Source organism: Phalacrocorax carbo, chromosome 6 (assembly GCF_963921805.1).
Source record: "Phalacrocorax carbo chromosome 6, bPhaCar2.1, whole genome shotgun sequence".
NCBI lineage: Eukaryota > Metazoa > Chordata > Aves > Suliformes > Phalacrocoracidae > Phalacrocorax > Phalacrocorax carbo.
Genome location: NC_087518.1, coordinates 29,304,940 through 29,329,277, shown reverse-complemented (window position 1 = coordinate 29,329,277; position 24,338 = coordinate 29,304,940). Strand labels below are relative to the sequence as shown.

General features: G+C 39.6%; 1 protein-coding gene across 2 annotated transcripts in view; it reads left to right on the top strand.

Moving 5' to 3' along the window:
- The window catches only part of PLA2G4A (phospholipase A2 group IVA), a 109,509-nt gene extending 86,729 nt beyond the window's left edge, over window positions 1-22,780 (top strand). For both annotated transcript variants that reach the window (XM_064454358.1, XM_064454357.1), the window contains exons 12-19: window positions 2,403-2,540; window positions 2,859-2,951; window positions 8,256-8,327; window positions 9,970-10,212; window positions 15,492-15,676; window positions 18,163-18,358; window positions 18,567-18,724; window positions 20,098-22,780. In XM_064454358.1, the coding sequence (XP_064310428.1) occupies window positions 2,403-2,540; window positions 2,859-2,951; window positions 8,256-8,327; window positions 9,970-10,212; window positions 15,492-15,676; window positions 18,163-18,358; window positions 18,567-18,724; window positions 20,098-20,229 (1,217 nt within the window). In that variant the 3' untranslated portion in view covers window positions 20,230-22,780. The remainder of the gene's footprint in view (window positions 1-2,402; window positions 2,541-2,858; window positions 2,952-8,255; window positions 8,328-9,969; window positions 10,213-15,491; window positions 15,677-18,162; window positions 18,359-18,566; window positions 18,725-20,097) is intronic.
- The last annotated feature ends 1,558 nt before the right edge of the window (window positions 22,781-24,338 follow it).

Below are 24,338 nucleotides of genomic sequence, written 5' to 3'. Positions count from 1 at the left end.
TCATGCAGCTCCTAATAGCTTTCATGCTCCAGGCTCTGCATGTTTTCCCTTCCAGTAGCATTTCTGACCCAGGCGGCGCCAGACATACCCAAAACTGCACTAATCATTTTAACTGAACATAATTACAGTGATTTAGTTAAAGGCAGGGGGGTGTTTTGTTTTGTTTTATTACAATAGCTTCTTTAATGATAAGACATGACCTTAAGAAACTGATATTACTGATATCCATTGTTAAAGAGGGGAGTGGAATTTAATGTTTGGCTTTGTATTGCATGCTTCTATCCCCTAACAGCCTTGTTCACCAGCTTTGCTGCTGATGCAATGCCAGAGCAGTCAAAATTTGGATTTTTGGGTTTTGCTCTTATAGTAAACTTATGTCTGTGAGAGGGTGTTTGTGTGACTCCATACCAGTAAGTGCTACAGAATTCATTTGGGAAGCAGGGCTGTCTTCAAGTATGGATTCATAGCACTCAGATTCCAGGTTCCATCCAGGTTTCAGAGGGATCCTTCGGTCAGTGCTCGGTTAGCCATGTTCATCACACATATACTGGGTTGGGTATGATTCTGATCTGCCTGCATGCAGCAAGGCTGGACTGTAAAGTGACTCTGGTCTCAGTGTGTGAGTACAGTGCATGTATTTATGTGCCCAGTAATGCTGGCAGAATATTACCTCTCTGTCTTCCCTGCTGTGAACAGGAAAAATCTGTTGCATCTTCAGCTGATATGAAGCAGTGTAGAGTTATGATCTAACTTACATCAGGGCCACACACAAAATGCAGTGAACACAGCTGAGTGGTTTGACTTTAGTACATTTTGGATTAAGCCACAGCCAAGGAACTAACCCAGTTTATACCCAGAGGTATAAACACTAAGTATTTCTCTTAGTACAGAGGTCTTCTCCCTTGGGACATTCAAGTGCTGCTCATTTAAATGACCATTGTCTCAAGGAGCTTCTGGAATGGCAGAAGCTAATGCTGAAGCCCTTTAATTTTAAAGCAGAAATCATATTTCCCTATGCAGGGTATGTGATTTGAGAAATCTTCTTCAGTGCAAATACAAAAATGAAAGTGGATTATCACAGATTAAATTCATTCTAATTCTGAATTTAGTTTTGCTGTCAACATGGTTCTGAATACATATCTGCCAATTCCTGCTTATATATCTAAAGGGAAATATCATTAAATTCCTGGGTTGGGTCTTCAAAGGAATTTCCTCCTCTTCCAATAAATGTGAAGATTTGTGGGTGGTTTATTTGGAAAATAGGATGTTGTATTTGATTTAGGAGAGATAAGCATTGCCCCACAAAGCCAAACTCAGCAGTCGTGATTAAATCTTTCCTTTTCAGGATGAGTGGTTTAACATTTCAACAGAAACACTGAACATCTCAAGAAGTGGATGACATCCTGTGATTTGTGGGGCTTTTTCAAAGGAGTTTCTTTTGCCTTTCTATTTCAGAATTATTTCTAATTTGTCTACAGAAGCAGTCAAATCAATCACTACTTAAAACATGGAACATTAAATAGATGAATGGATGAAATGCTAAAAATGTAGGGTATTTTTTGTTCCTATTGCTGCCTTTTTGAAATGAATTCTCTGATGTCAGCAGCTCCACTGGTATCAATGAAAATATTTCAAAATCAGCTAAAATACATTTTCAAAAAAAGGCATACATCATAAAATATAAGTCGCTTCTGAAATTTTCTGCTAAGATCAGAAAGTGCATTTGACCATTCTATTCCATATTTTTATTAAGGCTCTCCAGTCAATAAAATGGCATGTATTTTTATGTTTTGTATTGTTTGGTATTAATAAATTTCTCAGCTGCCTCTCACCTTTCCTTTTCATATTGGATTTCACTAGAAACTTTAGGGTTTTGGTGGAATCCAAATGCCTCTCCTATAATCTTTCACAGCTTTTGTGACATTAAATAATTTTGCTGCTGCTTTTGTCACTGCCCTCCAAGTTTTTGTTAGGATCACAGTGAGAGAAAAGAAACTTGGAACTCAAGAGAAAAGAAACTCGGAACTTAGACACACGTTGCATTTCAGGGAATTGTATCAAAGCATGAGATGAAAACCAGATGTCATTTTGTTTTTCTCATTTGTGATTGCTGCTTTTGTACTTCTGTTTTTACAACCTCATATTTCTTCACCACAGTTTGTTGTGATAAGAGAGAATGAGAATGAGAATTCCTTCTCTGCCAAGATGTTAGACTGTCCATGTGAAATAAAAATGTTGACTTCTGCTCAACCTAAGAGATATTCCTGTTGGTTATTTAGCTTCCCATTTAACTAAAATGTCTTTGCTTGGAGAGAGGTTTCATTCATTTATGTATTTTCATCCTCTGTTTCTATTCAGGTTGAGACTGCTAACTAAGCAAAATTTTGTTTCTTGTTTTGCAGACTGGGTGGAATTCAGTCCGTATGAGATTGGTATGGCAAAGTACGGCACTTTTATGTCACCTGATTTGTTTGGAAGCAAATTTTTTATGGGGACAGTGGTGAAGAAGTATAGTGAAAATCCCTTGCATTTCTTGATGGGTGAGTATGTGACAGAAAGAGACTTTAAAATAAAACTAGTTTCAGTAGTTCATGGACAAGGGCTTTTAAACACAATCACACAGAGTGTGAGACAAGAAGCAGAGTTCTCAATTTGTTGGAAGACGTCCATTTGAATGATTTGACAGACGTAGATTGGCATTCCCTGTTTTTTTTGTTTCCAGTATGTACATTTGAGCTTATGACTTAGCAAGTTCTAAAATCAGAGGTGTGTTCAGAGAGGGAGCAACTGCTTAAATAGTGAAGTATGTTTTATTTATTCTACCAGCCTCCATTTATTGTTTACTTTTTCCCTTTCAGGTGTCTGGGGCAGTGCTTTTTCTATATTATTTAACAGAGTGCTTGGCGTCTCTAATTCTCAAAATAAAGGTCCCACCATGGAAGAAGAACTAGGTAGGTAACATTAGTAAATAATTCTTCTACTATGCAAAACGGTTACTAGCAAGATTCAGTGCACTATTACTCTGTGGAAGGATGGCACTCTGCTGGTAGTCATTGTAAGAATGTGGAATTCAAGTAACTTTAATAGCTGAAATTGGTCAATGGTGATGAAGCATGGGAAAGAGGGTTAGTAATTTTCTTTATTTCTCTTTTGTTTCTGATCAGTGTCAGAGGTACTGATAACAACTTCGGGTTGACAACTTCTTGGTACAGGTACTAACTAAACTGAACTTAGGGTACTAAGGGAACTGACCAGGAAGGGTGCCTTCCTGGACTTGCTGCTTACTAACAGAGAGGGCCTTGTGGGTGAAGTGGAGATTGGGGACCGCCTTGGCCACAGTGACCATGAAACAGTCAAGTTTAAAATCTATGGTGATAGGAGGAAAGCTGCTAGCAAGACCTTAACTCTGGACGTGAGGAGAGCAGACTTCAGTTGCTCAGGGAACTACTTAGAAAGGTCCCCTGGGAAGAAGCTTTTGAAGGTGCTGGGGTCCATCAGTGCTGGTCGCTTTTTAAGTACCATGTCCTAAAAGCACAGGAGCAGTCAATCCCAAAGTGTAGGAAGTCAAGCAGGCGAGGCAAAAGGCCAGCTTGGCTGACCAGGGATATTCTTCTTGAAATAAGGAGGAAAAACAAACTATATGGCCAGTGGAGGCAAGGTCAGGTGACATGGGAGGACTATAGAGATGCTGTTCACCACTGCAGGGAGGAAATATGTGCAGCCAAAGCTCAATTAAAGTTGAAGCTGGCCAGTACAGTGAAGGACAATAAGAAGGGCTTTTTAAAATACATTAATGGCAAAAGGGAGGCCAGAAATAACATTGGCCTGTTGCTTGAGGAGAATGACCACCTCACAAGCAGGGACATAGATAAGGCAGAGACATTTAATACTTTCTTCGCCTCGATCTTCAACACTGATGGTGGGCTATGGGGGCCCCAGAGCTCTGGGCTAGAGAACCGTGACTGTGGGAATGATAAACTCCCAGTCAAGCCTGAACTTGTGCAGGACTTGCTGCTCCAGCTGGATCCCTACAAGTTGATGGGGCCTGATGGGATTCATCCAAGGGTACCTAAAAAGCTGGTTGATGTCATAGTGAGACTTCTCTCAATGATTTTTCAATGCTCTTGAGAATCTGGAGAGGTCACGGTTGACTGGAAGCTGTCAAACGTTGTCCCGTTGTTCAGGAAGGGCGACAGGCATGACTCCAGTAACTATAGGTCCGTCAGTGTCCCTTCTGTGTCTGGTAAAGTTATGGAGAAGATTGTTCTTGGAGTTATTGAAAAACACCAGAAAGACAACGCAGTCATTGGTCCTAGCCAGCACAGGTTCACGAGGGGAAAGTCCTGCCTAGCAAATTTGATTTCCTTCCATGACAAGGTCACCCACCTAGTTGACCAAGGAAAGCCAGTTAATGTGATCTTTCTGGATTTCAGTAAAGCTTTCGATACTGTCTCTCACAGTATCCTCCTGGACAAGATGTCCAGCACACAGCTGGATAAACACATAATGCAGTGGGTGAGCAATGGGCTGATGGGTCGGGCTCAAAGGGTCATAGTAAATGGGGTTATATCAGGCTGATGGCCAGTCACTAGCGGGGTTCTGCAGGGATCTGTCTTGGGACTGGTACTCTTTAATCTCTTTGTAAATGACTTGGATGCAGGACTGGAAGGAATACTCATTAAGTTTGATGACACAAAACTGGGAGGAGCTGTTGACAGTCTCGAGGGCAGAGAGGCCCTGCAGAGGGATCTGGACAGGCTGGAGAGCTGGGCAATCACCAACGTAATGAAGTATAACAAGGGCAAGTGCTGGATTTTACATCTGGGGCTTGGTATTCCTGGCTGTACAGACAGGCTGGGGAACAAGAGGCTGGAGAGCAGCTCTGCGGGAGAGGGACCTGGGGGTTCTGGTCGACGGGAGGTTGAACGTGAGCCAACAGTGTGCCCTGGCAGTCAAGAGAGCCAACCGTGTCCCGGGGTGCATCAAGCCCTGCATTGCAGCCAGTCAAGGGAGGTGATTGTCCCACTCTGTGCTGGTGCAGCCTCACCTTGAGTGCTGTGTGCAGTTTTGGGCACCACAGTATATTGAGGATATAAAGCTACCAGAGAGTGTCCAGAGGAGAACCATGAAGCTGGTGAAGGATTTAGAGGAGAAGCCATATGAGGAGCGGCTAAGGACACTTGGCCTGTTCAGCCTGGAGAAGAGGAGGCTGAGGGGAGACCTCATTGTGGTCTACAGCTTCCTCACAAGGGGAGGAGGAGGGGCAGGTGCTGATCTCTTCTCTCTGGTCACCAGTGATAGGACCCGATGGAATGGCAGGAAGATGTGCCGGGGAGGTTTAAGCAGGATATTAAGGAAACATTCTTCACCCAGAGGGTGGTGGAGCACTGGAACAGGCTCCCCAGGGAGATAATCACGGCACCAAGCCTGACGCTATTCAAGAAGCACTTGGACAATGCCCTCAGAGATGTGGTGTGAATTTTGGGGTTGTCCTGTGCAGGGACAGGAGTTGGACTTCATGATCCTTGTGGGTCCCTTCTAAACTCAGGACATTCTATGATTCTGTGATTCTAAACTGAAAGTCACCTGCATATATCCAAGTATTTTCATGAAGTTAAAAGAATCCAACTCCCTTTTTTATATTGTTATGCTAGTTTCTGGAGATCAGAAGCTGACAAATACTTGCTGGTTACTTGTGTAATCTATTGACACTGGACTGTATTATTCAAGGGATTAGTAAAGTAAAACCGGGTGTATCATCTCTGGATTGTTAGATTGTTCCATTCTAACCATAGGTCACCTGTTGGTATCTGATCCTTTGCTTACTAATTTAATTATTTCAGTTTCATTCCTAATCCACAAATAATGTAATGACTCTAAGGAAAGAGTTGTAGCTTGGTTTGAAGAGACTTTATTGTGTTTTATTCAAGAATGCAGTTGATAACAAAAGGGGGGGGTTACACTTTTTTTTCCTTTTCAGAAGACAGCATTACAGGGAAAATATAACCAATAAATAAATTGTACTAGACAGCCAGATATTTCTGAAGAGTGTGAAGAGAAAATGCAGATCGATTTGATTTAAAAAACAAACAAAAAAAGCCCCAAGCCCCTTTGCTGTCTGTCTCCTAATAGATGGTATTCAGCTGTTTGATAATGTGCTTAACTGTGGAGGAAAATGAGACATGTGCCTCCAGGTTCATACTTCTGATACATCTCATGAGTATTAACGCCTAGTAGTGGAGGAGCTCTTCCAATAGATTTGGTAGTGGAAAAGACTGTTACTGCTTTTTAAGATGTTTAGAGACAGAATGTTATGACTCATCCGTGGCTCATTTCACATATAATTTAAAAAGTAGGATCTGAAGTGGGATTAGATGTGAAAATACTAATGTGACTTGAATCACAACCTATTACCGTAGCAGTAGATGTCCCAGTGAAACCTTGGTACCACCAAAGTGAATGGCAAAATGCCAGTAGACATCAGGAGAGGCAGTGTTACACACAGCATGTATAAATCACACCTAGAAGTAGTAAATAATAAATTTGGCATGGGGTTGCTTTAAAGAGATGTTTTGATGTCCAGAAATTGCATTTATTGTTTTTGTTAGCTCCTTTTTTCATTCAACTAATTCTTATTTTGACCGGTCTCCTATGTCATCGCTCAAGAATTCGTACATGTTTGTCTTTGGTGTGTTTGATCATTGATGGTGTTTGGTATATTGAAGACCCATTGAGTATTAAAAAGAAAAAGTATTTAAGGAAAAATACATGATGACTAAGCTCTTCTGTTTCTGTGGGGATTTTTACAGTGTTGTAAGTCTAAGAGGGCATAATCCTCTTTACAAAAAAAGCAACAGTGGTGCTCATTTGTATCCAGCATTCTTTACCAAGGGTGATAAAGCTGTGATATTTTACACTTGACATTATAGTGGCTCTTTCTTTAATCATCTCTTTCAGCCAGATGTGCTTATAGGAATTACATAGACTTAAGCAAAAAGTGCAAAGTGTAATTGCCATTGTTTTAATACTGCATTTGGTAGGAATTACAGCATTGTTGGAAATTAGAGCCTGAAGCACAGGTATGCCACCGGGGACCAACATCTACATTATCCTTCTGTGAGAAAAAGTAGATATTATTTTCCTTTTTTAATGGAAAAAGCAATTAGTTGATAACATATGTTCAATCTCATTAGGAAACAACCCTCATTCAGTTTATTTTAGCTGGCTTCAAATTTCAGTCAGAGATGATTCCTAGCATACATTCTACTAGGGAATAAAGGGCTTTAATTTTCAAAAGTTCTCATGGATACAGTTGCATCACTGGGCTTCAGTCTCTGTCTCCAGTCTCTGTAGGATATAAGCTTCCAAGATGAGACTGCTCGTAAAACATTGCAGATCTACTGTACTTCAAGAAGGACTTCCCTCTATAGTTAGTGAAAACAATGTTTTCAGCCTAAAATCTACTTTTACATGAATTCCCCTTCACTACAAACCTTACCTGAGGAGTGGAATAGGTTGCTTTTTCAGTACTCATTTTGACTTTGAAATAATTGCTTGAGATAGTAATGAACAGTTAACAATGATTTTGTGATTGTTTTGCAAACAAATCTGTTAACCCTAAAAAAATGCAGATTTTTGCCAGGGAAGTTCACTTATTTCTGTTTTTATTTCTCTCACTTAATGTTATGAGATGAAAACCATTGGCTTTTCTACCCATGTAACTGTGTTGGCCTTTATTTTTCACACTAGTTATTATTCATAACGATCTTGGCTTTTGAGTTTTCCCCCACTATTTTTAAGGGTAACCATACATACAGGTATGAATGAGGTTAAGCATTCCTCCCTTTTTAAAAAATTAGCAGGTAATTAACAGAAATTATCGTCATCTTCCTAGTTCACTAAGAGTTACTGAGAGGACAGAAGCTCTACATCTAAATTTTAATCAAGGTGAAAGAAATGCATCAGATATGTAGTGCAGAGGTGAGTGGTAGGTACTACTTTAGGATTACATTTTGTTTTCTCAGCCCTTTGGCTAATCTCGTTAGTGCAGGAGCTTTGCAAAAATTGCAGGCTAAAGCCAGTATATTCTGATCAGATTCTGACCGTAGAGATCTCCACAGCAGATTGAATATCTTAGCTGTATTTTCTATTAAGATGACTGTGATAGTTTTATGACTCAAATTGTTTTCAAATCCTTAGCTGTTCTGATAATTAAACCCTAGCAGTTTAAAATAATTTTACATTTCTTTCAACAGAAAATATTAGGCTGAAGCACCTTGTAAGCAATGACAGTTCAGACAGTGAAGATGAATCACAGCATCCAAAAGGTAAGGAAATCCTCACATTTTATTTCATAGTTTACTGTTTTCATCAACTTTCATGTAGCATGGTCAAGTTCATGGATGTTGGTAGCTGGCCATGGATGTTTTTCCTTAGTCTTACCAATAGTCTTTTCTAACTGAGAGCTCTGCTCTCATTTATACCAATGATAAAACTTACTTGCCTACCCTCGGATCTTAAGGGAGACAGTGGCTCAGCAGAATAGAGAAATGTTGAGCAAGACACCTCAGGAGGGCCTTTGGCTTGACTTCATGCCTCCTGCTCAAGCTGGTGATCAAATTATTCTCTGGCACATCTTCAATTTTGGCATCAGCTCAGCGGGGCTTCACAGAGGTCTGTGAATTTCACATACACCCCAAAATCAGATTTCCTAGCCAGGAACCCCCAGGAGGCTATTGCCAGCAAGCTACTGAGCTCAGAACCATGTTCGAATTATTATCAGCCCAGAATACTAATGCTATCCATCGTTTTCAAGGGTTCCTTGATCAAATATTAGTTTGTGTTTCCAGCATTCATAGATCTATTCTAGCACCTTTACAATTTATATCAGATACAGGAAATTCTTAGTGCTTGGTACAGTGTTTTAAAAAATGCCTAAGTCCAGTTTCCCAGAAGAGGCACAGCCACAAGGAAAACACAGGGCAGGGGGAAGAAAAGACCATATTGAAAATTATCTTTAGGTACCTAACCATGTGGGTTGGATGAGTGGGCAGGGAGGTAGATAGAGACCTGGCTCAACAACAGAACTCAGAGGGTCATGATCAATGGAGCAGAGTGTGGTTGGAGGTATGCCACTAGTGGTGTTCCCCAGGGGTCTGTGCTGGGTCCAGTCCTGTTCAACATATTCATCAATGACCTGCACAAAGGGACAGAGTGTAACCTCAGCAAGTTCGCTGACGACACCAAGCTGGGAGGAGGGGCTGATACAGCAGAAGGCTGTGCTGCCATCCAGTGAGACCTGGACAGGCTGGAGAGCTGGGCCGACGGGAACCTTATGGGGAAAGGCTGAGAGACTTGGGTTTGTTCATTCTGGAGAAGAGAAGACTGAGGGGGGATTTCATAAATACCTATAAATATCTAAAGGGTGGGTGTCAGGACGACAGGACTAGGCTCTTTTCAGTAGTGCCCAATGACAGGACATGGGGCAATGGGCACAAGTTGGAACACAGGAAGTTCCACCACAATATGAGAAAAAACTTCTTTCCTGTGAGGGTGACAGAGCAGTGGAACAGGCTGCTAGAGAGGTGGTTGTAACTTGAAACTCAGGTCTGTTCCTGGAGTCCAGGAGTTTGCAGTTTGGATGCTGGCACCGATAAAGCTGTATCTTCGTTGCCTTTGCTGTCCAGGCTAGTTAAGTCCAGCTCAGGTCATCTAACACATTCCCAGTCTATTTTCCTGATGGACACATCCATACTACTATACTGCAGATGAAGTTTCACTGGCCTGTGAAGGTAAGAGGATGGTTTTTCTCCATTCCTCTGAACACTCAGTCCCTGGCTCCTTGAAATAAGGCTATGACCCACTCCTTTTATTTTAATAGGTTCTTTATTTTAGGAGACCCAGAAATCTTGGTTTTATACTTTATGTGTTAAGTGTCTCACAATTGGTTGTTTTCATTTTCCTCTACAGGCACTGAAAATGTTGAGGCAAATCAAGAATATCAGAACAACAGCCAAGAAAGCTGGGTGCAGCGAATGCTGATGGCTTTGGTGGGTGATAGTGCCCTTTTCAACACCAGGGAAGGGCGTGCTGGGAAAGTGCACAACTTCATGCTGGGATTGAACCTCAACAGCTGTTACCCGCTCTCTCCTCTGGCAGACCTTCTTACTCAGGAGTCTGTGGAGGAAGATGAACTAGATGCAGCCGTTGCAGGTTAGTTTGCAGAAAGCCTAAGTTGCTGCATGTTCATTAGTAAAACCAGAACCGGGAAGTTCTCAGTGTGGTAACATCTAACTATGAGACTTACAACAGCAGGTACCTGAAGGCAGGAAAACACTTCTGTAGCAGCAGTTGTGAATATTGATCAGCAGCAGAGGTTATGAGGTGACTGGGTGTCACAGAGGGCACCGCATAGTGACTTCTGTCTGCTGCCTACCTCCCATGTCCCCTGGCAGAGTGTGCAGAACAGTCAGTACCTTTTGGAGGGGAAGTGGCTCTTTGTTTTGAAGGAATTGCTGGCAGAGGTGACCAGGTTGCTTTTATGTATGGTGCCCTTCATTAAGGCCACTTTCTCACTGGGCTTGGATTTCCCCAAAGGGTATTCTGTGTTGTTCCTTTTCTCTTAATGGTGCTAAGCCTTCTGGTGGAAATAAAGCCTTTACTTGTCCTCCTACAGGGCTTCCCTGTTGCAAAAATTTTGTAGCTCTTCTGCTGTCTTTGTCTTCCTCTGAAAAATCTGTGGAGACAACACACTTCTTCATGTGTAGATCCTTGCTTGGCTGACACTATGTTGTTCCCAGTGCAACTGATCTGTCAGTTGCATTCACATTTCACATGTGACTGATGAGTAGATGCATGCACATTTCATGTTGGCATAAGCTGGAAGCAGAAATGTGGATGGAAAATAAGAATTTCAGAAAAAAGTTAATTTGCAAAAGACTTTCAGTGTCTTCCCCCACTCTGTGAAGTAAATGGTGTCTGGGACAGTAGCTGCAGAGAGTTAGGAATCATGTTCAATTAGTATTTTGAAGATTTGCTATAGACACTATTCATTACAATCTTCTCAGTGAGAGCCAATGAATTTCTTAGTATTCTTACGCTGGTGCTTTTTTTTAACTTCCTCTGTAGGCAACAGAGCACTGAGTTAAGGATGTGAGTTTCCTTATAGAAAAGTTAGGTCAGAGTGAAGATGCATACTTGGTGGAACCTCTATATACAGTTTCTGTGACAAAAACTGTAGTGCTTCTGGATTATTGTGGGTTATTACTGACATGTATCAAGCGGAGGAACTACAAGTCTCTGAATATGGTGTTCCTCCCATGTTCTTGTGTAGCGCCACAGCATTGCCAGCCATCCCTCCTAACAGCAGTAGTCATTTCAGCCCTTATTTTCTATTCAGAGGAAACAGATTGTCCTAGCTGCTCATTATGCAATATAAATACCAGATGTCGTTTAAAAGCTTAAGTAGCTGATGCGTTCTAATGTGTATTTTTTAATGTAACAAATCCCTTTGAGTGGTTGTAGCGTAATTCCCATCTGTACTCCACTTTCTAAATATTTTTATCATCTCAGAGGTGTTTACAACTGGGTAATCTTAATATTTATAGTAGTTGTAAAAGAGGCAGGAAAGTGGGTAGTAAATTTGTTGTTGGAAAAAATGACACTTGATGAGAATTTTGCATAATTAAGAAGTGGATAATCTTCAGAATCAATTATCAACTTCCTGGGGTTTAATTTCAATTGAAATTAAATGCTGGTTTGACAGAATGAGCCTGCACCTCTGAGACAGTTACTTTTGAGTGCCAGAAATTTATTCGGGTAAAATGTCTGGGAAAAGTTTGAAATAACTGATTGTTTTAGTCTTAGATGAAGCCCACACTCATAAACTGAACTAATGACCCAAATCTAACAACTGTATGAGTAGTTGCAATATTTTGGTCAAGAATAGTTAAAAAACCCTTGAAATTTGAGTAGTTAATATAAAATGTAATAATTTGGTAGTGTGATTAAGTGTATCCAGATTTTAATGCTGTGAATTTTGCTAATATATGTAAGAGCCTAAGAACTCAGAGGAGTATATAGAAAGGAAACTTTGGTGTAAATTTCAAATATTATATATTAGCAAGGCTCTGGAAGCATTTAAGCTTTTCATATTTATTCCTACCATTAGCAGTTTACCTATCAGCTTGAGTAGAGAGAGAAGTCTGAATTGCTTTTTCTTTATTGCCAGCCACTCCGAAGGAGAAACAAATAAATCAAAAAGGATATAAATAATACTTTACATCTCCAATTATCTCAGACCTTCTGTAGACCCACTGAGTTGCACTGCAGAGGATGAACTGTCACAGACCTAAGCCAATGTTAACAGTCATTACTGAGGATTGAATTTAGGTTCTGCAGTGCCTACAGCAGAGATCCCAGCTAGTTGATCTGAAAATGAAATTATTGGCTTCGCTTTGCTATGGATTCTGTTTATGCTGAGCATTTTCTTAATTGATCTCAAATATGCTTTAAAACTTTACACCCCTTGAATGATTTCATTGTGAACTCAGAGTTGTTCTGCTTCTGTGCCTTGATATTACAACACACAAAAATCACTTGAGAAAATGCCAAGTGAATAACAATACGGAAAAAATAACTCATCATCTCTGCTTCCTTATTTCAATAGTTATGGAAACTGTGTTATAGTAAACTCACGTCAGTAGCAAATACCCTTTTCATCTCCCAGAATTCCATTGGAGCTGCCATCTGTGACAAAGTTTGGTCTCTAGAACATGCTGTCTTTTTTATTCCCAAACAATTCTTAATATCCATTTGTGTATCCGCTTACTGCAAATCAGATAGGCATGCTGTGCTGGTTTAACACAGAGCTATACTGTAAAACATCTTGTGCTTCTCCCAGCTGGGAGTGGGGAGCTGGGACTGAAAGCTTCTCATAATATGGATGCACCTTTCATAAAAGCAGTCCGCATGGGCTGAAAATTAATGTCCCAGGCTCTCAGAGCATAAATGCTCCATTCAGTCCATACTGTTTGAAGAATAATGATGGGTTGACTTACCAGGGGTGCATATATAGAATGATTGTCCTGGATTCTTGTGTTGTAAAGTATAAAAAGTAAAAAGGTTTCTTATCCAGCCCTTCGGAATAACTACAGCACAGGTTATAGAGTAGGTGGCACTTCTTTTAGCATCAGGGATATTTACTGTACATTATACCTCTCCCAGGAACAATTGCAGTCTCGCCTGCAGTGTCCTGAGCCACAGTTCAGTCTGCCTGCTTGCCTTGTCTCACTGGGGTATTGTGTGCTGCTTCTGGCCTCTGGCTCCAGATCCTGTGTAAATCAAATCAAATTGCATGCTGAGTCTGCCTTTAAAGACATGTCGTTAAAATAACACTGGATTATCTTCATTGCTTTTTGCTTTTTGACCCCATAACACGGACACAAGTTGCATTTTGGAACTTTTCTTCTCAGTTCAAAGATTAGAAATGTGTTTCTAAAATGAATTATAATAAAAGAAAAACCTTTAAGTTTAATTTCTCCTGTAATCACAGAAGACCATGACAAATAAAAACCATCTATGTGGTCATTATAAATTTATTGATGGCATTATGATGTTTTATCACTTAAAGTATCGTTAATCTATTATGAAAAATTTGATGCCAGAGTCATGAAGGCTGTAAGCAGTAGGAACCATCTTGTTCTTCAATGCCTTTTGGGTAGGACATTTGTGTATGTAGTAACATTCCTGTCACAAACATTATTATAGGTGGTACTAGTCTTGTTTAAAGGAACACTGTTGACTTTCAGATTCAAATTTTGTAAAAAAAGATAATACAAAACTTGAACAAAAAATGTTTCTGCAATTTTTAAAAATTCTGTTGAGAACAAGGGTTAAATTATGTTTGAAATATTGTCTTTAAAAAAGGAAGGGGAAAACAAAACTGGTTTACTTGTGCTAAAAGGATCTGTAGTAAGTGTATTTTTTACCAGTATTTTTTTAGTTACGATGAATTTGATAAACAGTAATTTCTTTTTATCGATGCATGCTAATTCATGGTTATGAAATGTGTCTGGCTCTAAAATAGGTCTATAAACACACTTAGCCGTTTAGCACAATAGGCAATGATTTGAAAGTGTTTTCTCCCTTACAAATCAAGGCAAATATTAGGAAAGTGGTACCTCATTTCTTAGCAAGGTGTCCTAAAATATTATTATTATTATTATTATTAATAATAATAATAATAATAGTAGTAGAAATAAAAAGAATACTGTTCTGAGATTTTATTGCTGCTCATAGCAATAATTTTTTCTCATGAAGCCTGAAATGATAGGAATGCGAGTTTGAATTATTTCTGATGGATTTTCTTCACATTAAAATATCTTTTTTTCAGATTACCTCCATCACCAAGAAGTGGGTGCTAGGAAGTTTAAGAAATAATTATATTATTCTGTTCAGCATTCCTTATATTACACTGCCCTCTACAGATATGAGCATTAGTTTTTAGTCAAAAGGCAAGAACAAGCACTGGAAATATTTTCAAGATTTAGAGCAAGAAAAGACTGTCAGGACAAAAGTTTTAAGTACTGCAGGGATCATTTAGTAGTATCCAGAGACTTGGGTGAGTACAAAGACACACAGGAAAAGTTGCTTGTTCTTTCCTGAGCTGCTCCCAGGGCATATTGGGGCTAAAAGGGAAACATGATCTTCTTCAGCCCTCAGTTTGGTCATTAGAGATCTTAGGAAATTATTTTATATTATACCATGACAGTAGCAGCAGTAAGTGGCTTACATGTAATTCTGCCCATTGCTTAAGTTTCAGATACGGATATGGATTACTGTTTCTTTTGTTCCTAGTATAGTAGTGAGTATAAGGTCATGAGATTTGATGTAGGTTGAAAAACAAGTCATTTGACTTGGTAGTCCTAATCTTAATGGACAGGAACAGACATAGACAAGCATCAGTCAAGAGCCACACCAAGGCCATTAGGCAAATTTCAGTTATTTGGGAAAGAGGAGCTGGGAAGGATAGGGGGTCTGGGAGGGAATCTTAGGGAAGAGGTTTGGGCAGGGGTTGTAGGACACTGAGGGGATGTATGTTAGGAATCTGTCCCTTAATGTCCCATAAACACTTTCCTTTGTGTATGGGTTGTTAGGGATGAAGGGGTAAAGCTGGGAAGAGTAGGGTCAAATCTGGGCATTTGTGCCCTTCAGTTTTGCCTTGAGCTGCCCCTGCTTCTGCCTTGGGACGTGGTGTTTGTGTACTTGACCTCCTGAGGTCCCCTCCAGCTCTGATTATTTCCCCTCATTCATCAGCTGTTAAAATGAGAGTTAAGGTTACACATGAGTTCATGGTATGGTTAGCTGGGATACTGTACATTTTGAATACTGTGGAATGTTCAGTACTTGGGGAAATGCTTGAAAGCCCATCACAATTTCAGTTCTTAACTTGTGTGTTTCTGGTTTGTTTTGTTTTTATTTGTTCTGTGCAGATCCTGATGAGTTTGAGAGGATATATGAGCCACTAGATGTGAAGAGCAAAAAGATTCATATAGTGGACAGTGGGCTTACCTTTAACTTACCATACCCACTTATCTTAAGACCTCAAAGAGGTGTTGATCTCATCATCTCTTTTGATTTTTCAGCAAGGCCAAGTGATTCCAGTCCTCCTTTCAAAGTAAGTAAGATAAGCTGTTCCTTTCTTTGTGTTCATAAATTTAAGTTGACTCAGTTGCATTCTTCCAGTCGGGTTGGTTGCACATTTCATGGTTCCAGAAGGCCTTAGTGGTGTTGTATCGACAGCACTGGAGCAATTTGTTTCCACATTAAGGCAGAATATTGCATTCTGCCTCAGTTCCTGTTTACATGAGTCACGTAGGACAACTGACACAAAGAAGGCTAATATAATTTGTTTGAAGAGGTAGCTCTGTTGTTTTTATGGAAGTTTTGCCTTCACACTGAATTGCAGAATTTTATTTTATGTAGTATTAAACAATTAAATAAGTCACTTACCATTGTGCTAGTGCTCTAGCTCTGTACAGCGGTTCCCCTCTGTGGTGCTGTGATGTAAATGGATGTTTTTCTGTCATCATCTTGCAGAAATATGTCTCAGTCACTCTGGTATTGCTAAATATATAACGTTTTGGAAGCAGGGCTAACTGTTCATTTACATCTCACTAGGATCTCTCATCATCCCACTACACATCTCACATCATCCCAGTACTTGTGTAAGTAGGATTCCTAAATCCATTCAGGCAAGAGCAAAGCAACCACAGAAAAATCCAGCACACGTGGAAAGCACAGCTGTCATTCTGGATGACCTGTACAATCTGTGCATCCAGGCAGCTCCAACTGATCACAAAAATTTAATGATGCTCATTTTGGTAGCTAACACAGAAACAGCAGCGCTTATGAGACTATTGTGAGGTACTCAAAAAAGAGGCAATATTTGTTTGAAACCCATGTGGATTTTAAAACATAATTTTTAAGGAAACCAAGAAAACTTGCCTGTTTGAGAATCAGTTGGCATTCTTTGTTGCTTTACAGAGAAATTTCAATTAGAACAACAGTATTTTTTTTCCTTCCTCATGCTATCAGGGACAAAACCCCCCCAAAAAATTAGAAAATAAAAGCAGTAGCAAAATGAACTCTAGATCAGTGTTGTCAAATGCAGAAAACCCCAAGCTTCAGGAGAACAAAAAGGAGTAATTTCTGTGATCTCTAGGTCTCTTGGGGACTACCTAGAAGAGTAGAGCACTGAGAAGACTCGTACTAGTGCTGAGATCCTTCATTTTTCCTTAATTGACTGAATCGCACCCACAGTCTGTTTCTTCCTTTGATTTTCTATTTGTTTAACAATTAGACTTCTTTTGTCATGACTGCGTATTTTCCTTGTCAGCTAAACTTGCTGATGCAGCATTGCCATCTCCTCTGAAATATCTTTTTCCTCCAGCTATGTTGTGTTCTGCACATCGAGTCTGTGCAAAAGGCTGTGTATAGCCATCTCTGTTACTCTCAGCCTACGCACTGTGCCTTCTGTCTTCGTCAGCTGCAATTTTCTATGCCATTTGGGGAACGTAACATAACATGGAGAGATTGATTGGAAGTCAAGTGGTATCCTGAAGGTTTCTTTGTAAACACTAATTTCAAAAAGGCAAAATCCTTTTACTCAAGAAAAAATGGTGGAAAAATTAAATGGTGCCTTAGGTTTTCATGAAGCCACCATTGAAGGGAATGGTTCAGTATTTCCAAAGCGCAAATATGTGTATAATAAAAAGAGTGACATACCTCCAGCTAATACACAGGTATAGTCCACAAGCAGAGGCTATATGCTAATGGCCTAAAGGACAGAAACCAGTTTGGTATACTGGCTGCGCAATCCCATTGGTTCTGCTTGCATTACAAAGAGTAAATGCCAATTCAAGAGTTGGCCTGTATCTGCAGTAGCGCTCTAGTGTACTTTTATTACTCCAACACACAGGGAAATCAACCAGCTGAAGTCAGTGACTGTAGTCTTGTTTTATCATTTTATACCCACTATCTTTTAATTTCTTGCGTATCCAAAACAGTTGCCCAAAGAAGGGTCCTATTTCATTCAAAACCCAGATTAAAGATGTTGACCTTCCCTCTCCTCCCTCTCACACACCCTCATTACATGCTTTTGAGTCATTACTTACAGATTATTTTGTTTACTGAGTTGTCACGAGGAAAAAAAGTCTGTTTTCCAGACTTACTTCTTCATTTAACATGCTTTCAAAATGCTGGTCTGTGTTATGATGTGACTCTGAACATAACAATGCGTGGATTGGTGTTTATTAACTCTCATTGGTTTCCACAGCACTGATACTCAGGTTGCAAGTAAAATTATGGATGTTTTTTCTAGCTGTCAGGTCTGTAAATTCATCCAAAGATTTACATGACAGACCAGCTCTTTCCATCCTGTGAATCATCGCAGGTGAAGATTGCACAGGCTGAATTAGGTGCTCAGTTTGCCATACATGTTCATCTATACAAAGATTGACTTGATCAGTCCTTCTGCCCTAAAGAAGTATGCATGAATAAAACTGCTTCTAGTAAACAATTTGACTTGTGTCTCTCTGTACAAAATCTCACTCACTTTGCAGTGGGTGCTTATATGCACCTGAGTCTGTGTTATCTTTTCAGGAAATTTTGCTTGCTGAAAAATGGGCCAAAATGAATAAGCTTCCTTTCCCAAAAATAGACCCAAATGTATTTGATCGAGAGGGCATGAAGGAGTGCTATGTTTTCAAACCAAAGGATACCTCTTCAGAGAAAGACTGCCCAACTATAATCCATTTTGTTTTGGCCAACATCAACTTCCGGAAGTACAAAGCTCCAGGTGAGCACGCAGTTTCCGATGCTAAACCTAGGTGTTCCTTTGAAGCTTTGTAAAGACATGGTGATTATATACTAGAAATGTTTTGTCTCTGAAATAACTCTTAAGTCTATCTGTAGTAGTTAGGGATTTCAAAAGAGCCATTAAAAATAGGTGGTAAGTCCTCAGACCTAATATTTAGATTATATTTTTGTATTTGTTCTGTATGCAGGTATTCCAAGAGAAACACAGGAAGAGAAGGATTTGGCAGACTTTGATATTTTTGATGATCCAAACACACCGTTCTCTACCTTCAACTTCCAGTATTCCAATGAGGCTTTCAAGAGGCTTCATGATCTGATGGAGTTCAACACCCTCAATAACATAGATGTATGTCTGCTGTGTGGAAGGGGCTGGGTTTTTGAAGGGAAAGTAGATTATGTGAGTTAGTAGATGATACAGAAGGTACAGGGGTTTACTTCAGTGTTTGCCTGATTGTTATGACATACAAAGTGCTTCCTGTATTCCCAAAATCGTGACTGGATCAAAGCTCATTATAGTTGGTGGCAAAAATCTGCTTTGTTTTAATGAGGGCTGGGGTACGCCCTAGGTAAGTTCATATTCTTTTAAATTTAGTTCCTGTGGGTTTTTTGTCAGTTTACCATTAAAAGTCCTGCAGGATAATGGAGCAAAGGTGTCCACACAGGATGTAGATGTTGTGTTCAGGATTTTATACTCAGTTCTATATGCAGATCTTCCAACTGGAAATAACGGAAAATGGAAAATTCTTGTAAAGATCTCTGGAGATGTCTTTGTCAACTAACTCAGTAATAAATATTTTTAATTAGTACTAGCTGTATCATGAGACCATGTTGATCAAAGGACTGGGAAGCCTGCCATACGAGGATAAGCTGGGAGAACTGGGTTTGTTCAGCCTTGAGAAAAGGAGGCTCAGAGGGGATCTCATCCCCATGTACCAGTACTTAAGGGGCAGCTACAAAGAAGATGGAGACTCCCTTTTCACAAGGAGTCCCATGGAGAGGACAAGGGGGAATGGACACAAGTTGCTCTTGGGGAGATTCCGACTGGACACGAGAGGGAAATTTTTCACCGTGAGGACAGTCAACCATTGGAATAATCTCCCCAGGGAAGTGGTTGACTCGGCCACGTTGGACATTTTCAAGATTCAGCTGGACAGGGTGCTGGGCCGTCTTGTCTAGACTGTGCTCTTCCTGGAAAGGTTGGACTAGATGATCCCTGAGGTCCCTTCCAACCTGGGATTCTGTGATTCTGTGACTTGCCATACGTAAATGATCATCCCAGATAAAGAAATTATATTTTTTTTCAATATAGTGAACAAATCTTGTTACTTCAGGACAAAAGAAGCAAAAGGGAAGATTTAATCTTTCTCAAGATGATAATTATCATCTATATCATTTAAATACAGATTTTCTCAGTGTTTGACTTACCTTCCAGAATTGCACTGGGACTTGGTTTAAATGGTGTATATTGTTGCGTGACTTCTTTGACGTTGGTGGTATTCTGTCATATCTTCATATACTAACTACACTAAAATAATTGTTTTATACAATCAAGAAAATAGTACTCATAATAATACTCAGTGATCACTTTGTTCAATGATGGAGCAGTGATAAAAGCAGGAGCAACAGTTGTTAACATCTGAAGGAGTCTTTCCTATCAGTTAATAAATTGTTAAAATGTTAGCTGTTTCCCTGAATGACTTGTGGTTCACTGTTTTCCAGGTGATCAAGCAGGCTATGATGGAAAGCATCGAGTACAGAAAAGAGAATCCATCTCGCTGCTCTGTGTCTCTCAGCAGTGTTGAAGCAAGGAGATTCTTCAATAAGAATAATCTTAACAACAACCATTCGTAGAGGATGTGTCACAGGTCCCACTCCTTAAAGAAGCTGGTTCTATCTTTATAACTGGAGTTAAAAAGACATTATCAGAGCATCACTGCTCCTGAACAGGGCTGTGCAAAACTCCTGAAAATATTTTCTTGTGAATTTTCAAGTTTCAATATAATTTTGTACTTCTTTTTTTTAAACTAAAAACATTGAAAACATTTCAGTATGCTGATAGCTTTATTTTAAAAAACATGGAATTAGTTTATTTTTACTATGGTCATTGGGTTCACCATCATTCTTTTTTCTCAAAAAATTGTAAACAGTGGTTTCTCGTAGTGGGGCAGTTGTCTGATTTTTAGTTGATGTGAACTGGGCATGTCTTGAAATGCAAGATGGAATTGGAAACACAGTAGAATTAAACTTCAATAACAGAGACAATATGCTTGGGCTGGGGCCAACAAGACCTGGGCTTGGGCCCAGATTCCCCTCTGCTTTGTATCAGTGAGATTTCCTCTGACTTTGGTTTGAAAAGCCAATACTTGCTAACTCCTCCTAGGCAACTGCAGCTCCCTAGTACATTAAGTCGCTTGATTGCTTACTAGCTCTGTTAAGGTTGGTTTCTTATTCTGGAAGGCGTTTTGCTCACTATAACCATTGGCTACATTGGCCTTACCAAAACTCCATCACCAAGCTGCATTTCAGATTTCAATTCTCTTGCATAAGTGATGTCTCAGCCCCACCCCCCAAAAAAACAACAAACTGTTGATAACAAACAGGTATCAAAGAAATTGGGTTTATACATCTTTGGTGTTTTAAGTGGGGTCCTCAGCTGGTTATTAATGCTACTAGGGCTTTTGTAACTGATTCTAAGAAGGATCTGCTCTTCCATCTTTTTATCTCAAACATTTTCACAAAAACTGAAGTCCACTTTACTACTCTTTAAGAACGTATGATTCCACTCAGCAAAAAATCCAACCTTGTATATTTTGTTTTTCTCTTTTGTTCCACAAAATTATATTGCTTGAATTCCTGAGCTAGTAGCACCTGTGTGTTAAATTATTGTTAGTTCGTGTATTTCTGACCAGAAGTTCTATGGACAAATTAAAAGTGATTTTGCATTTGATCGCCATTAAAAGCATCACATTTCTGCAAAGGGACTGTAGCTATGATTACTGGGGATAGGTAAAACGTTCCTAGGTAAGAATGTGAAGTAGTTCATGTGTTAAAGGCTATTTTTAAAAATATATTTTTAGGACGCTGAATAATAAAGGGCTGTCCATAAATGTAGACGATTTTAGTACCATCTCAACAAGTGTTGAGATAACTCTGTAAATGCATAGAAAAATGCAGATGCACCTCCAAAAACTTCCAGCATCCTTTGAAATAATGTAATTGGCAAGTGTGTAACGTGGGAGAGAGCAAGAGGAACGGACGAGGTCACTGGTGGCCTTGCACTGTGTGCAAGATGCAGGAGTCACACGGTTTTTGGGCACTTGGCTGCCTCGTTTAATTTTTTTTTTGAAGTTTGTGGGATTAACTCTCAGCAAATATACCTGGCAGTCCCAGCAGCTCTTTCTTAGCTGCTTTTCTCTGGAGTTTGAAGAAAATGGCAGGGGCTGAATAATTTAAGTCAAGGTGAGATTGCTGTCTGTGAGAATTAATGCAAAAGAGCGCACAAAGGTGTTTGCAGAGGTGAGAGGGGAAAAACATATCCCCAGCCACCCTGTGGGTTACTTGTCCAGCACTCCACAGCAGATGGAGAAGAAAAGCACTCCTTTTGCTAGGAATGTCATCATGGTGAAAACAAAGCACGCTTTAAGTAGGATTATTTGCAGTATCATGGTCAGAAGGCACATGTGTTTCCCTTCAAGAACTGCAAGTGGAATTTTGGTCTCAAGATTTCTGTTGATGTTAATAGGGTTCCAGTTTCACCCTCTCTCTTTCTGATAAGGCTGTTGGGATCCCAGCAAATGCTAAGATTGTAGCCATGATGAATGCCATCACTCTGCGCAGAGAGTTTTTGAAGCGTAGCTTATCTTTTGTTTGATAGTTTTCTGACAAACAATTGTTACAGTAACTGCTCGTTTATCAGTTTATTGCTAATTCAGTGGCTGTTCTTTTTATCCTGAATTACTGAGCTATTTTAAATGGCTAAAAACTGTAAGCACACGGGAAGGGAAGTAATTATAATACATTTCTTTTAACAGCCACTGTACCATCCCTCCTTAAATATACATGCGACGTTACATGATTAATAGCATCTTCTGTGTTGATTAATAGGTTTTATCTCTGAGTTACTGCGTGTTTAAAATCAGGAGAGAAAATAAAAGCAACTTCTCTTAATGCTGCATAATTTAAACACTTTCAGTAAATTTTGGAATACACGAAGAAACTGGTACTGTTATTGTAATATTGTCTTTTAAATATTTTTTTCCTTTGTTGCCATAATATTTGTATTTTTTATTTTATACTATGGACCTACTCTGTTTTGTAGAAGTGTTTTATCATACTTTATACATGCTTTATGTTATCACAATGTTATCAGACAACAAAAAATAAAACTTAACTATATTTGGCACCTACTGTTTTCAGACAGTTTATTTTGATAATTTGCATTATATTTTCGCTTTTATTGTGAAGAGATGTGGGACAGCTCACAAGCAGGAAATTCAAGGTTTTGCTTGCTAGTCTTTCTTTCTAATTGAGATGTTAAAACTAAACTTTTTTGAGCAGTACAGTGTGTGGGGACAACACATCAATCCATTTCTATTCCTACAGATACATTTTGGTATCAGCACTCTGCCACATGTTTTGTGCCGTTCTCTTAAAGAGTTACTGCAGCGAATTACAGTATGGGTGTGAGTGCTGTCTTTGCTGCCTTTAACCTCAGATTTCTTAAAAAACAGATCGAGGAGGGAAGTTCCTCCAAACCTCTTCAGATCAAATAGCTGCCAGCCTGTTGCTTCTGTTTGCTGAAAACCAGGAGCCGCCTGTCATTTGCAGGTACTTCAAAATGCAAAGGCATCATTCTGACGGAAAGTGTGTATTTTTAAAATAGGAAAAAAAAAAAGTTTTCTCCCATTACTGTATGGTCAATAAGGCTAAAAGTCAGCTACGACCAAGAGATCTTAGAGTAAAATGTTAGAGGCATCAAAAGCTTGGTGTCTGGTCTGTATATGGGGGGAGTGACAAGTGTCTCGATATGCCTAAATTCTCGTGAGCCAACACTGCTGGACCTTACACAGCTGTAGGAACCAGTATACATTTTCTCATTCTGGAGCAGACTGCTAGGGCAGGAGTCCCTCTGCTAAAATCACATCTGTCATAAAAAAACCTTTTCAAAGGTTTCAAACCTTTTCATAAAACTTTTTCAAACATTTGAAGTGTCTTGGGCTTCCCAGAAGCTCAATGGCAAGTTCGTAAGTGTGAATTACACTACAGTCTCAGAACAAACGACCTCTCTTAATTCTGTGTCCATAAGCTTCTAATGGAAAAATCCATCCTGGTGCAGTCAGAAACTTAGAAATTGAAACCTTATTTCAGTTCAGCTGCGGAGTGGAATACTAGGACTTACAGTCTTAGTCACACATTATATTAAAAATTACTTCAAAGGAGAATAATAATAATGCAGAAGAAACTTCTTCCACTTCTGATAACGGATGTGAAACCAAGAACATGCACATTTTTTTCCTTAGCCTAAAAATTTAGTCCTTTCTTTCTCATTTTCCCATCTTTCAATCACTCACTCACCTGTTTCATGCCTGCAATATTTTTTTCCAACTGAACGTGTTATACATAGAAGGTGGGTTCCGAGAATTAATTATTTCAGGTGTCAGAAATTATTTTAGGTGATGCCTGCAGGAGTGACTGCAAACAGCTTGGCCTTGGAGGTAAGCATGGCTCCTGTAAAGCAGATGTAGACTACATGTCTGCCCCACTCCAGGGAAGCCTGGCACCAAACCTGGCCCTGAGCTTGCATTTCTTTTCTGTAGGACCTTTGGGCACTCTCCAGCTGCCAGGGCAGGTATCTGAAATCTCTGCTTGTGTTATTCCTTTAGCAGCAGGAGCAAATGCTCAGAATAAAATCCTATTGACCCAGAAAGAAAGAAAGCACGAGAGCGTTGACCTCAAGACTG